Raw genomic sequence first — 16,067 nt, forward strand, 5'->3', positions numbered from 1 at the left:
TCGGAGCTTCTCTTATATCGCCCAACGCTCCGCGGACGCCCACCGCTACGCTTTACGCACAAACGCTACTACGAAGAAATCCAGCTTCACACAGGGAACGGTGGCACCATACCCGTGGTTTCCACCATCCGGGTCCTTGGCATGACCATCGAAGCCAACGGTGCGAACTCAACGGCTATCTCCAAGATCCTCCGACAGACGGCCAACACGTCGCGGCTGTTAAAGCGGGTGACAAACCGAACCCAGTCAAAAAAAGTCAATGGGTCCAATTGGAAAAATACCAATTGCCACCAATTGGTTTTCGACCAATTGGAATTTCGCCACCAGTTGAGAGCGCACCAATTATATCCAATTGGTAGACCAGTTTACGTCCAATTGGCAAACCATTTGGGCAGTACCGGTGGCCAATTGGTTTTCCAATTGCATTTAACTGGACGTAATTGAATCCAAATGGTGCGCAATTGGTCAACCAATTATAGATAACTGGTGTGCACCTAGTCAACCAGTCAATGTAAATTGGTGTCGAAATGGTCAACCAGTTGAAAACATATGGTCATCCAGTTAAAGCCAACTGGTCATCAATTGAACCTAACTGGTGCCCAATTGGTTAGCCAGTTGAAAACAAATGGCCATCCAATTAAACATATTGATGCCCAACTGGTCAACCAGTCAATGTGAATGGGTGTCCAAATGGTTAACCTATTGAAAACATATGGTGATCCAGTTCAAGCCAAATGGTCATCCAGTTGAAGGTGACTGGTGCCCAATTGGTTAGCCAGCTGAACACATATGGTGATCCAGTTGAAGCCAACTGGTGCCCAACTGGTTAACCAGTTGAAACCATATGGTCACCCAGTTAGAGCCAACTGGTGTCCAACTGGTTAGCCAGTTGAACACATATGGTCATCCAGTTAGAGCCAACTGGTTAACCAGTTGAAAACATATGGTCACCCAGCTAGAGCCAACTGGTGCCCAATTGGTTAGCCAGTTGAACACACATGGTCATCCAGTTAGAGCTAGGTGGTGCGCAACTGGTCAACCATTTGAAGTACACTCGTGCACAACTGGTGGTCTAGCTTGACCCGAATATTCTTCCACTGGCTGAAAAACATGGGCAAAGAGTACACCAGATTTTTGACGCAAAAATGATAGCAAATTGGACAAAATAAATGTTGATCCTGAACAAATGGTCTGGTATGCTTATTTGTGAATTATGTGTAATGCACACACATCAAATAAAAACCATACAATGGAGGTACTTGTTTTACGATAATTTATTACTTTAAAAGCATTGTAAAAGTTATAATGACTAGCAAAAAATCAGGTACTCCTTATTCTTCAACTTGCACCTTGCCGCACTTAGGAATTTCCTGTGTCCTTTTCCCTGAAAGTGTTGAAAATACATAAGTGCATGAAAGTTACAAGTTCACGTCACTAATGTTACATATACACAGGATGCAAAGATATTGTGGTGCTGCCCTTGAAGCACACTATGAATGTATCTGTGTTCTTGGCTGTAACAGATGGTGGAGAGACTTGCTGCAAAAAAAAAAGAAAAAAAGAAAAGAAAAAAAAGCAATTCCTACACACTTCCACACAAAGTATGTAAATTATGTTGTAGTTACACCATAATAAACGAACAAGTTCTCTGTGGCTATAATGGAGTGATAGAAGTGGCTTTTGAAGCAGGAAAAACAAACTGCATAGGCAGCTCAACCACTGCACGCCAATGTTCACACGCAACTATTAGTGGCTCAAAGGCTGAAAATTAGCTTGGTTTGGTCACTTGGGCGACATACCCACAGTCGGTTTTGAAACAAATATAGCTAATTCAGCCTTCAGTTGACGTGCAGGTTGCACAAATTGTGCGAGCCTAGGCACAGATGTAGAACAATGAACATGAACAGCAGCCGTTTCACATATTATATATCGGAATTTCTTTATGCAATTAGTCTAGCACTTCCACATTAGATGGGCTCATTGTACAGACGTCCTCTATAAGCAAGGAACCCCATGAGCTGGAAATAACAATAAAGGAATGTCAGGTGACAGTGGTATCACGCTCTTGCAAAGCAGGGTAACGGTGAAAGTGAAAGCTGACGCTAGACTCGCACTGTGGCATGGAGCAGCATAAAGTACCATGCTGCCGATAACTTTGACTGCACTTTCCCGCATTGTGAAGTCTAGGTGTCCGCACACATGAAGTGAGAACAAAACAACGCTGTTCAAAGCGGAAAACACCAGAAATCGTGGTTAAAAGCAACGCGTTGAACCGTCCACTTCCCTTCACCAGAGCAACGTGAATCACGCGATCCAACCCTGCACGTCATAACGACTACAGTGCCCACGTCTCTAGTGGAGGACCTCGCACCCAATATATCTGTGTTTGACTGTATATTCTGTACGAGTTTCGTGCACACTGTAACATTTCTTTTTCCTGCTCAGCCTACATTTGAGGTAACATTTTTGTTTTTTCTGGCTTCAAACATTAGGGGGTCAGCCTAGAATCTGGGCTGGCTCAGATTTGAGTAAACAGTGTTAACTTGATGTGCTGCAAGCTCAAGACTAGCTTTCTCCACATGATACTTTGCATAGATGTAAGCAAATGCACTGGCATGGCATTTAGTCAGTATGATGCTTTAAACACTTTCTTTACCAGGCTGCATGTAATTTAAAAACTACATACAAAGAACCTCCCTGAAATTAGTCAAAACACATTTATAACAGCACCTCACCGTTTTGCCAGCCTCTCAAGGTCTGCCAGCTTCTCAACCACGAAATGGTTCAGCTGCTTGAGTGCAGCAGGCATAAGGGTTTCGGGAATCCCCTGGCGCTGCAGTCTCCGTCTGTAACAGTCTAAAACAAAAAAGTTCACAAGGCCTCACTAACTGGTACGAAGAAACAATTTTTAAACAAAAATAGTCTATAAGACTACGGTCTGAAGCAGAATGACCAAAGACAGTTTGCACCAAAACATCATAAAAAGCATGAACACTTACCACGCATCACTTCCACTTTCCAAGGTGTCAGTGGAGCCTTTGCAGGCCGATCGGGAAATCGTGGACACCGCTTCCCTGTAAGACACAAATGAACGGTGATTAACTATAACACAATCTTTCTCTCTGTCTAGTCTTTCTATCTTGTAATGTCTTTATTCCCCTCACTTCTCTTGCGTGCTTCACATGCTCCACTTCGTCAAGCGAAGTTTTCATTTAACACTTGCACCTGCTGTACTCATAGTGGGGCTTGCCCAATTCCTTTGACGCATACCCACCTGAGGATTTTTGTTCACGGTGGACAGATTACAGCTGGCTTAAACAGCTCCGCTGTTAAGAAAGTACAAGGAATTCTATAGAACAGAAACACACCTTGCAAAGAGCGGTTTTTCAGCTGGTCCTTGGGCCAAATTCCCAGGAGGAGGTCCTTAACGAAAAGGGAATCCTTTTGATGGCCCTGAATGTGGTGCCATGCGCTAGAATTTATTTGAAGGCCACCGCCAATGTCCACCTGCATCAGGAAACGTATTGCAGCAAAAAAAAAATCATTTTAACAACCATTTAAAAAAGCAGCATTTCCTGTTTAGGCAAGCACAAGGAAAATTTCACTTATGATGACAACTGTACGTAATACTAAAAATTGCTGAGGCTGCCCTTCAGATGTGCACGTTACCATGGCATTCTCTTTTCTTGCGTAATCATCCTGTGGCGGTGTTTTCTCCCTAGGAATCACGTCCATGCTGTCAATATCCACTTCCCTCGTCGAGTGGTCTGGTCTGCTCTTAGTGGAGCACGAAGCTCTACTGTAGCCTGCATCATCAACACGAAGCATGGCTCATTACAAACAGCAGAACTCGGTCACTTTAAGATGACAGCATAGTCAGGAATCAATATTTAAAGCAAATGAGTTTCAATATAAAGGCTCACATCCAAAATATCGCTACATCCAAGAAAGAAATTGTACCAAAGGCAAGTACTGTACTGTACAAGAGTTTTTAATTTTTTGTTTTGTTTTTGTAACTAACAATTTGAGAACACACCTCATATTAAATGTGGAACCAAGCTACAAATATAACGGCACTTACTTATTTTTCTTTTTTCAAAGCAGCTTCACAGAGCACTCTAAATGACAATGGCAACGTGTTGGGTCTGTGCAATGTTTTGCACATGCAACCACTGCCTGGTAAAACATGATGAAGAAAACACAGTACAAATTATCTGCTTAAAAATAAGGCAATAAACTGTCCAAAGAAATTGGAAACCCATAATCAGTGGTGTCTTGGCATAAATGAGCATCTAATTATTGGGTGACAAGTTCTTTCATGCTCTGCCGACTTGAAAAGCCTTTTGTGGTCCTATGCAAGATCGTCACCACTGGTTGGAAGAAAAGCTCTCCAACATTGTATGGCGAGCTCATGTTATACCTGTAATACCTTTTTGTATAATTTTCTTACAATTCTACGAAGGCAAACTCTCCCCTTATTTTATAAATGTGTAAACATGGTATGCACAAACATCTCCCCTTGTTTAATTTTATGATTTGAAATTGTAAGGAAGCTTTAATTTGAAAGAAACCTATAATTTAAACAAAATAATCTAGGCAGAGGCAATGCTTACACCACTGGCGCAGCCAGGGGGAGGGCCAGGGGGTGTTCAAAGCCCCGCCCCAACATTTCAGTTTGGCAATATAGGCACACATACAAATGCATGCATGAACGTACATAAAGTATAGTTGAGTCCCCCCCCCCCTCCAAAAAAAAATTGCTGGCTATACTACTGGCATACAAATTACAAATAAGTCCATGTAGCAGCCACAGAAGCCACAAAACTACAGAAAGCTGAATTCCATACCTTTGCCTTCATCTATGGCTGTCAGCATTCTTTCCTGCAGCCTCATGTTTAGCTGCCTCAGCTTCATGGCCTCCTGCTCCAACTCTTCGTTTTTGTTTCGCAGTTCCTCAATTTTTTTGCACTTTCTTTCCACAAGGCCTTCAAGTCTCTGTACCTTGTACTTCAGCTCAGTGACTAGGCCACCCCTATCGTCATATGTTGGCCTCTTTTTCTGCTTCTTTAAAGCAGCTTCCTCCCTTTGCTGGATGTCGTCAGTTTTTTTTTTTTAACATGTCCAATAGCTCCTGCCTTGGGCCAGAGGGCTTTTTTGCAGGACGCTGCACACAAAACCAAAAAACGTATTTGTCGTATGCTTCAAGCGCTTTCTCTCTCCTTTCGTGCCAGCAAGCACACTGAAAGCTTTGGAGGGAGGGGAATGACAAGGGGCAAAAAGATGCGACCCTTCGTCAGCGCGGGTCATGACCTTGAGCACCTTCTTTTCTTGTTTTTCTTCGAACACGCGGCTTAATTTCAGCATGATCGCGAGTGCGCTTGGGGGTACGTGGCAGCATATCGCAGCGGCCACAGTAACTATGCAGCAAATCAGCCAATCGCTGTGGATGTGGGTATATGGTGCAAAAATTTGGGTATATGGCATCATTTGTAGAGAGAAGGGGGATCAATTTCTAGCTGACTGAGAATTAATTGTAAATTCTAGACCATGTGCCGCACTATAATGTTTGTCTCGGGAGCCTGGACTACTGATCGGCAGCATTTTCTGACCATGCTAAAAAAAGCGTTGCAGGGCCCCTTTAAAGCTGAAAACTAAGCACAGCAACTGTTTTCCATTTAGAATAAACGCTTTAGCACAAGTTTACTGCTTCATGCTTGTCAAATTTTCTTTAGTAACATATTGATTTGGTTGGTCCATACAGTAGGTTACAAAATCATTTATTTAATATTACCTGCTTAGTGTTCAGTTAAGACATGCCTAATAGCTCTGGCTTTCTGGCTCCTTTTGGGGTCTTGATTTATTGTCCTGCTTTATAGTCTAACTTCGACTGTAAATGTTGATGGCTGGGCACCTGCTTCATTTTGAGTGACTATTTCTTTTCTCCTTTCCGCAGCAAATGCCTAACAGTCCCACAGCGCCTGGTCATGGTGGCAAGTCGCTTTTTGGTGAGTTATTTACCGATGTTGTGACTGAAAGAGTGGTTCTGTCTAGAGGCGATATTCTCCTCATGGTGCTGAAGCACGCTGTCAAAAATAATTCATCATTCGCAGGGCTGACCAGCATCTTAGACCTTATCAACAGAATTTTAGAACGACCAATATTGCCTCATTCACGTTACCAGCTCTCCAAACTTTTGAGCAAAACAGGCACAACAATGACATATTATTGTTTTTGCCCCAAATGCTTCACACACATAGAAAATGCTGAAACAAATGCCTCTTTTCACTGCACAAAGTGCGGACACAAAACTAGTGTTTCTAGTTTATCTGATATGCCTTTTTTTGTGACTCTTGATGTGGAATCACAGTTGCAAAGATTGTTGAAAGACTGTACACTTCTTCACTTAACAAAACCACTTAACCATGATGGCTCATTGGGTGATCTGTATGATGGCGAAATGTACCGCAATTTTGCAGCTGCAACACAGCAGTGTGGGCCCAGAATCAGCTTCACATTAAATGCTGATGGCACACCACTTTTTAAGTCAAGTGGCACGTCCATTTGGCCTATTCAGCTAATTGTAAATGAGGTTCCGGCTGAGCAGAGAATGTCAAAACTTGTGCTTGCAGCATTGTGGTTCTGGAAGGAGAAGCCAAACATGGAGCTTTTTCAGAGCACATTTGTTAAGCAAATGAGCCAGCTTAGCGAAAGTGGCTTTGTCTTGGAGCAAAAGGGGCAACTTCAGACATTTAAAGCTTATTGCATTTGTTGTGCGGTTGACTCGGTTGCCAGGGCACCTATGCAAAGTGTCACTCAATTTAATGGTTATTTTGGGTGTAACTGGTGTTTACAGAAAGGTGAACGAGCTGGTGGTTCAACAAAGTACCCTGTTCAGCCAGTTAACCCCACTGAGCGTACAGAGAGCCAGATGGTTGAAGACATGACAACTGCAGTTAGGCAAGGAGTGACCGTTCATGGTGTAAAAACGGCATCTCCATTGATCAGCCTGCCTTATTTTCACATTGTAGCAGGATTTGTTCCTGATTACATGCATTGTATTTTACTTGGAGTAGGACGACAATTCTTAGATTTATGGTTAGAGTCTTCTGGTTGTGCTTACTCTCTAAGCCGCAAGCAACACACAATCGATGAGAGGCTTATGGCTATCAGGCCACCAAAGGATGTGAAAAGATTGCCAAGACCAACGAAGGAGCGGAAATGGTGGAAGGCGAAAGAGCTGGAAAATTGGATATTGTACTACAGCATCCCAGTACTTGATGGCATTCTTGACAGAAGATACCTTCAGCACTGGGCATGCATGGTTGAAGCTTTGCATATTATGCTGCAGTGCAGTATAGAAACTTCTGAGCTGACTAGAGCTGAGAAACTGTTGTTAGAATTTCATGTGCGTTCAGAAATGCATTTTGGAAAAGCTTTTATGACGTATAATATGCACCAGTTGACGCATATTGTAAAGAGTATTCGTGACTGGGGACCCCTGTGGGCACACTCTGCGTTTCCATTTGAATCGGGAAATGGGAGCCTCAAGGAAGCTATCAAAGCTGCAAATGGGATTCCCCATCAGCTGTGCAGAGTTCTGGAAATTGAAAATACTGTGATGTAACTGCAGGATCTGGCTGTCAGCCCTAGCGTGGTGCAGTACTGCAATTCTTTTGATGCCAAAGTCACACACAAAAGCAAAAGCAGCAGTGATGGCACCCGTTTCTTTGGAAGTGGTATTCCTATTCCACCAGCCTGTTCATTGCCTGAGCAAGAAATCCCACCACCTTCTGTACAGTACAGAAGAATGATGGTAAATGGTTCAATCCTGACAGACTGCTCATACGCGTCAAAGAAGAAGACTAATAGTTCAGTTATTCAACTCTTGGATGGGTCATTTGCCATTATTGAAAAGATCATTTTGAGTGGTGATAACACATCCATATGTGTCCGGAAACTTCGGTGCCGACCAGTAAATTATGACTTGGTGACTGTAAACCATGTGCAAAAAGTGCTATTCAAAGAGTCGCCGGCAGTAATTATTCAGCCTCTAGAAATAAGAAGTGTTAGTGTATTAATCAATTTGGAAAATGTTTCATACGTATGTGCACCTCCCAGCACCCTTTCTCTGTAGTCTTCTTGTTCGACAGTTCTATGTTCCCTAGATGCTCCTGACACAGGTCTGATAGTAGAATGGCCTAGAAAGTATGCACATAATTTTAAATAAGTAAACAAATGCAAAAATTAAACCGTAACCCGACTGAGCAGCACTCCTTCGTGTGCACTGGGTGGGAGGGCGTGTGAAACATGCGGTCAGTCCTGTACGGAGGACAAAAAAAATTACACCATCTCCCGCTAAAGGGGACCATGAGGCGATGCGAAGCCGGAGCACTTGCATGATCGCGTTCCGTTAGCGTTCATTGGGCATGTTACCGACCTTGGATCGTTATTAACGTTGTAGGCGAAGGTGAAACGGTTAACGAATGTCTTTATTGAGCACCGTCTAGTACTTGAGGTGTGTACTTTGCTTTGATGACGATGGCTTTGTGGTCGCTGAAGTGAACCGTCAGGGGATCTTGGTGCAGTGGGTGGATCTTGAAATTGGTGAAGACATGATCAATGCATGTGCCGTGAATGGTAGTTCGCTGCCCTTCGCTTCGCAGCTTTGTCTTGAGTGGACGCAATTGGGCTGATGCTGACGCGTGCTTGCGTCAGCCCACTCACTGATGGGACTGTTGCTTCCATCACGCTTCATCGGAAGCACCAATGGAGTCAAGCGGAGTCAACCAAAGCAAGCGCTGCGCTGAACGCGCGCTGCGCTCTAACCGCTTAGAGGAGGAGAGTAGCGCATGCACCGTGAAAGCAGAAGCGAAAATGCAGGAGAAGCGCAAGCAGGTGCTGGTAGAGAAGTGGAGAGAGTAATGCGCAGCTGTCGGAGGTAGGGAAGGAGGAGAGGTGCGCATGCATAGTGCGAGTGCAGACTACCACGGCGCGTGCGGATCACCACGCCACGTTGCATACCCCTGAGCAAGAGATGCGTCGCATTTAAATGGTGAAGAGCTGGCAGATGCTGCCGATTTATGGGCCTTCAGTGTCTGTGTGTCGATATCTTAGGACTTATGTCTTTGGAACTGTCAGGATAAGCAGATGCAATTTCGATTAATTCAACATCCATAAATCACCATTTGCATTTGACCCGCCGCCACATGAGTCAGTTGTTTGAGAATGCTGGTAACCCAAAGCAGCACATCTCGCTGCAACATGAAAATCAAGGGTAGCCCCCAACCACTGATTTTAGCGAGCTATTTTAGGTGTTTTAGCCCTTTTCGAGGAAGCAGTTGATATAGTCACTAAGAGATTATGGAACACTGCTTTCCTCATTTGCTCATTTTCTTTGGAAGAGTGCTGGTGATAGTGCAAAGCAATAACTGGTGCATTTGTTCATCACATAAGGAGGTACAGTGACTGCTCATTGTTCTCTTGATATATAATGAAAGCCATGCCTTTGTGGCATCCAAAAATGCGAAATACCAGCAGTACAAGCTGGGTTTTCTGCACGTGAGCACTATTGCAGCTCTAATCACACTGGTGTGAGTGACCGTACATTGAAACTTGCATTACTTGGAAAATCATCGCGAACACGACATCTCACAAGACTGAAGACACAGTATGAGCACAGTCTAACAATTGAAGTTTATTGAAACAAAAACGAACGCATGTAAAACAAAAACCATGCATGTGCAGGAACTTCAGGTCACGTGAAAGAAATTTCTAACCAGCAAACTTCATGGGGATCCATTGACCTCTTAAAATTGCCAAAGTTGCCTAGATGCAAACACCTCGTGCCCAGTGTGCACTTGTGCAGTGCGTATCAATCATTCAGTCTTGTCAGAGTGGCATATGTCATTCAAGTTGCTGTGCCTTGTGAAATTTTATGTGCACTGTAAATTTGTCATTTCATTTCAAATGCAGCTATGTATAAATTTTGTCCATTTGTGTATGATTTTTTACATATGTACATATATTGCATGCATGTTATTTTTGTGTTTTGTTTGTGTGTCCTTATGCCTGGACTTGCTGTATTTTTGCCCATTTTAATAAACATATTGCAGTGGAACGCCGTGAACTTCTCTGAAATGCTTGGTTGTCTTCTGTTATGCAAACAGCAGTAAGATTATGCTGCTGTGCTTTCATTAATTTCAAGAACACTACTGTGCAGAAAGAGGTTGCATAGTGTATCTATTAAAATATGTCCAGACTAATCTCAAATGCTTGCACTGCTGCCATTAGTGGCATGCATTTCTCATACATTTTTCAGGAGTTGAGTCCTCTTCCAGTGAACCTGCTTCATTTTGCACTAGGAAATGGTATTTCTTCTAAACTTTGAAATATATGTTAAATGCGAGTCATTTTAGTGAACCAAAGGCACTTTGACTGTTTCTATCTATCTAGCCGCTTACGTCTTTGTGTTCTTGTGGTTGTCTCTTGGTATATATCAAAATCGGCACAGGAGCACTTCAATGTATGATGAACACAATCTGCAGGCCATGACTTAACGCGACTTCCCTGAGGCATGCATCATGAAATCCTTTCCACCAGTCGTGTGGCACATACCCATGGTATGCGGTTAAGTGCTATAAGTGGTTCATAGTCTATATCATCCCAGACTTTGGAAATCTTAACAAACAGCGTGAATGAGCCCGTTTCATTGATAGGTGAATTATCCAGATGGCATCAAAGAACAAAAATCATGGCTCTAGCCCGAATCAAACACTGGCATTCTGCATGGCAGTTTCCACAGAGTCGCTGCTTCAAACTGCTTTGGAAAAATACCCTGTACAATCCTTCTGTCAGGACAAAGCTAATTGTGGTTGCAGAGTTGCCTATCCTATTTATTATATCACTGTGATTAATTTTACATATGTGCACTTATAACTGCTAGCTATATTCAAGCGTTGCACTTGTCTGTAGATATGCACATCATTGCTCCATAGTGTGCACTTCGTGGCGATGAAACTGACATGTAAGTTGCAATGTGAGCACCAAAGTTATGTCGGGCCATAAGCTACCCTTCAGGTGCCAGTGTACTCGACATGCCTGGTAAGTCCACGATATGCGCAGAGCTACTAAATCACACAAAGACATCGATCCACCTCATAACGCTTAAGGCTGAAAGCAGAAAATCCGGCATTGGTTGACGCATGCTTACTGCTTCATACGACTGATTCCCACAATGCGTGGGATCTGCCAGATTTTTACACTCCATTTGCACTACACCCTTTGTGCACTAACAGGAATCGTTAATCTCATATCCATGTGAGTGAGCATTGCTATGTCTACACAAAATACCCAAGAAAAGAAATAATTAAAACAAGCGATGAGGCTTGCTTGTAGCAATGGGCCTATTTTCGTCCAGGCATTTGCTCTGCAGGAGATTGAAGGTACAGCTTCTACGAGCACAGCTGTAGGTCACACAAACCAGCAGAGCTAGCCGCATTTTTAATTGCACCACATTCAAAACGCTGTTAACTTAATGCTATTACTGTCCCACTGTTTTGAGTTAGAATGTACCTTATAATAAATACCACAAATCTAGAAAAAAAAGTAGCTTGTAAGGAACATAAATGGCCTAAAACTGCAACTTGGGGCACAGCCTGATGAAGGTTTCAATTCAGAATGTGCATACATGGCTCAATTGAATGGAATAGATAAAAATTATTATGACGACTCATTGAGCCTGGAATTCTGCCCCGACCTATAGCGATTTAAGTTGCCATTTTAATAACAAATACCAAGTTTTATATATATCAAACAAATTTTAATCGGAAGAAAAACGTCCAATAGGTCTACCCAATTGGAGTTGTACAACCAATTGGACCAACAAGCATTCCAATTGGGAGGCCAATTGGAATGCTCTGTTCCAATTGTTTTCCAATTGGAATGTGTGCAACCAATTGGACCAACAAGCATTCCAATTGGGAGACCAAATGGCAAAAGGTGGACCAACTGGAATGACCAATTGGAACTGTGAGGTCCAATTGGTCTTTCCAATTGGAGTGCGGCATTCCAGTTGGTTTCCAATTAATCCCATTTGGGACCAATTGCTAGAAACTGGTATGACCAATTGGACCCATTAACTTTTTTTGACTGGGAAGGCAGGGCATGAAGGAAGAAAGCCTCATCCGCCTCGTTCACTCGTTCGTTATCTGCCACATCACGTACGTCGCTGCCTTCCATACCTGGTACAAAGCAGAAAAAACTAAGCTGGACATCATCATTCGCGGAGCCTACAAGCTTGCCCTCGGACTACCAAACAACACCAGCACAGAACTTCTTCTCCAATTAGGACTCCATAACACCCTCGAAGAAATAATCGAAGCGCAGCGTCAGGCTCATCTGGAGCGCCTCACCCTCACAGAAACGGGTCGGCACATTCTGACTAAACTCGGCATCACCTACCACCGCCAGCACGGAGACAAACACCCAATCCCAGGATGTATCCGGGCTTGGCTACATGCCGACCCCATCCCCAAAAACATGCACCCTGAATACAACAATTGGAACGGCGGAAGGCACGGGCCGCCTCCCTCATCAAAGCTTACGGCGACACCACAGGCGTCATTTTTGTCGATGCAGCTGAATATCAAGACGGGCACCGCTTCGCAGCGGCTACCACCCAAGGCGGCTCGCTCAGACACGCTGCCAGCATCGTAACCCAGAACGCTGAGACTGCCGAAGAGGTGGCCATCGCCCTGGCCGCCCTCGACCCAGACTGCGACACCATCGTGAGCGACTCCCGCACGGCAATCAACAACTATATAAAAGGCCGCATCTCACAGCAAGCATTACGCCTCTTACACCACGCCCCTCACTCAGCAGATAACCAAATCACGCTCGTCTGGATTCCAGCACATGCTGGCGACGTTCATCCGCATCTCACCAACCTTATAGAGGTCGCACACTCCGTAGCACGAGGCCTGGTCAACCGTGCCGGAGACAGCGCAGGTGTACCCGCGGAACGCGATCGCCTCACCAGCTACAACGACATCACCAAAGCATTTTACCTTGAAAGAAGAACCTTCCCCACCCCTCATCACAAACTAAACAGAGCGCAGGCAACCACCCTCCGCCTGTTACAGACAAACACGTACCCGTCACTACATCGATACCACAAGATATACCCAGACATTTATCCTAACCACACCTGTAAGGTATGCAAGACCCAGGTCGCTTCGCTCCCGCATATGCTGTGGGAGTGTAAACACCAGTACCCGTCCGTTAACACCGAGACCCTCTCGTCGAGATGGCATGCCGCCCTGCGCAGCTCCCACTTCGACGACCAGCTTTGGGCGACCCAGCAGGCCCGCGAGGCGGCGGAGAGGCAAGACCTCGACGTCCCCACGTGGGAGGCCTAGGCCCAGCCAAACAAATTGCTGGTCTCAATAATATTAAGTTCATTCCTCCTCCTCCTAAATTTCTGCTTATGCCCCAGGCACGAAGCCTTTCGGCGTTCGTGTCGATCTTCGCTTGTCACTATGGTGGAGCGGACTTCACTTAGTTTTCAGTTGGCCTCATGCGAAGCTTTGACGTGCACTTTCGCGACAGCCAGCTGCGCCGTCCCTTATTGGTCCGTTCACGTGTGTCCCAGAAAGGCGTACGCGAGTTCTTTTGACGGAAATAAATGTTTTGTTCGTATATCGTGGTTTGATAACAGGTTTTGCTAGTTTTTTGATGATACGAAATTTTGGGTGATACGAATATTGTCGCTCCCCCTTCAGATTACATCACCGAGATTCTACTGTAGTTGGGAAACCCTACCTGCGTTGTTTGTTTGACCGCATTAAGCCATTATAAGACCGCAACGCCAATATTTATGGTTACGGGGCCGTTAGGTGATCCAGTGGTGTTATGCAAACACCCATTATTGGACAGAACCTTTTATTTCAAAAGAGTTCTTCCTTATTTGACTGTGTTTCTTCACACAGTTCATTTTTCCACCTGGCAGTGAGCTTTTAGCTGCTCCAAAAGCTGTTTTCCCTGCTCCCAAACGCATTTTTGGCTGCTCCAAAAGCCCTTTTACCTGCTCCAAAACCCACTTTTTGCTGCCCCAAAAACCTGCTCCAAAACAGCTTCAGTCAATCACATCGCAGCAGCAGCTGTCATGACTTGTTATAGGATCCGGTCGTGATCACGGTGACGAGGGGTCCATGTGTAGTGATGTATGTGGTATAGTAGAGCTGTTGGAATTTGTGGGTGCCTCGGTCATTTCGTCGACAAATTGTGAGTCGCTAAAGCCGGCGACATGTCGGAACCTGAAGCCACCCTTCGCGTTGGTGAGGTATAGGCCGTCGAGGCGGGTAGGCCTGGATAGTGCTACGTAAGCCAACGTCAGTGGATGGCGCTTGTCATATTCACAGACTAAATGGGCGTATGTGGCCTACGTTGCCTAGTCTACAAAGCGGCTGTCAATCAATCTGGCATCATCCTCGCTCAGCATGAGGCCAGCGCCCAGCTAAGAAATGAAGAGGACACTGCGTCACTCTGGCGGACGAAGTGCACTTTACGATGTGGTGATGGTGGATATCATATGTAATTTTCGATAATGTATTCCTCCGGGGTCGAGCAATGCTTCAATATAGCTTGATGAATCATAGGAATACAAATGTGATGTTTATTGGACTGCTATAAAAGCGGAGCCAACGCTGGAACCACACACGTTAATCTGATATGACGCCTGTATCGTAGGAGTACACATCGTAGGAGTATCATGTAGTGCTCATTGCTTTCTTGTAAAATTAGGTTGCAAGCACCACAACCACTAGTGACGTTGCACCGATATTACGCCTGCGTAGGCTGTTTTTCCAAACCAGTTCGTAGACTTGGCGTGGCTCAGTGGTAGAATACCTGATTGCCACGCAGAATGCTTGGGCTCGATTCCTGCTGGGATCCTAATTTTCATTCTTTCCATTCGGTCAAGTCAACGCTGCCGATGTTGGTTTTTCTTAACGCTCTCGCATTTAAGTTACCAATGTCTGTTCTCGCCGTTCCTGGGTAGATATAAACTGTCAATCACCATATAAACTGTCAATCACGATGCGCATACCCGTACACCGCGGCCCGTGGCAAACGGGTATATATATGTGCCACACGTGTCTAGTAGAAAGGGTTTGATGACGTACGCGAGATGATTTTCACATTATTCACGTCATGACCGGAAAATCATATTTGTCAAATCCTCTTACCCTCCCATGCCAATTTTGGTCCACACTAGGTTTAGGAGGCGATCATGAGAGCACCCAGACGTAGGCGGCTAGATAGATAGATAGATAGATAGATAGATACGCAGATAGAAACGCCCAAAGTGCCAGAGGTTCGCTAAGAAATGCTTCGCATTAAAAAAAAAAAGCGTTCATGGCGTATAGTTGGTTGGGCCGCTCTCCATGGAGTGTTAAGGCTGCAGATCGTCAGTTCGATTCCTCCCGTTTCTTTTTTTCCGTTTTTTTTTCAGGTTATGCGTCAACGTCAACGTTACTGCTCTGACGGAGTCGTGTAACTTTGTCGTTCATGTCTGCGGCCCCAGGTGAAAATTTCCTGCTGGTTTCCTGCTGGTTCCAGTAGTGATGGTTTATTAGCACATTCCCAGTAGGTGATGGGACCAGTAGGTGATGGGACCAGTAGGTGATGGAACCAGTAGGTGATGGAACCAGTAGGTGATGGGACCAGTAGGTGATGGAACCAGTAGCCGAGGCCAGTATCTGAAACCAGCAGCTACTGGTTCCAGCTCAGGATTGCATACATTCGGCAGACTTGTTACTCACTGAGATCGAGAACATCTCCAACCAACAAGGTGGCGCCCACACGAACTCAAATGCATGTTTCTACACACTTCATGGTAAATTTAGGGTTGAAAAGCACATAACTTTCATCCTGATTGCACTGCCATTCGATTAGTAAGCCAGTGCTTATGTGTAAATCACACACTAAGAGTCCCTGTGCCATGCTAACAGCATTCCACATTGGCGTTAAACCGTAATTTATTGTGCTTTTGCAGCTTCATCAAATATCTG

The 16,067-nt window shown here is 44.7% G+C and overlaps 1 protein-coding gene across 1 annotated transcript; it reads right to left on the reverse strand.

Moving 5' to 3' along the window:
* Nucleotides 1-2,693: 2,693 nt before the first annotated feature.
* Nucleotides 2,694-3,783, reverse strand: LOC119386446 (BEN domain-containing protein 5). The gene is made up of 4 exons (XM_037653738.2): nt 3,670-3,783; nt 3,369-3,507; nt 3,000-3,074; nt 2,694-2,856 (listed from the first exon to the last, which is right to left on the reverse strand). Exons 1-4 carry the CDS (start codon nt 3,733-3,735, stop codon nt 2,732-2,734), a joined length of 405 nt encoding a protein of 134 aa, XP_037509666.2. The 5' UTR covers nt 3,736-3,783; the 3' UTR covers nt 2,694-2,731.
* Between the last annotated feature and the right edge of the window lie 12,284 nt (nt 3,784-16,067).

The sequence above is a fragment of the Rhipicephalus sanguineus genome, chromosome 3 (assembly GCF_013339695.2).
Source record: "Rhipicephalus sanguineus isolate Rsan-2018 chromosome 3, BIME_Rsan_1.4, whole genome shotgun sequence".
NCBI lineage: Eukaryota > Metazoa > Arthropoda > Arachnida > Ixodida > Ixodidae > Rhipicephalus > Rhipicephalus sanguineus.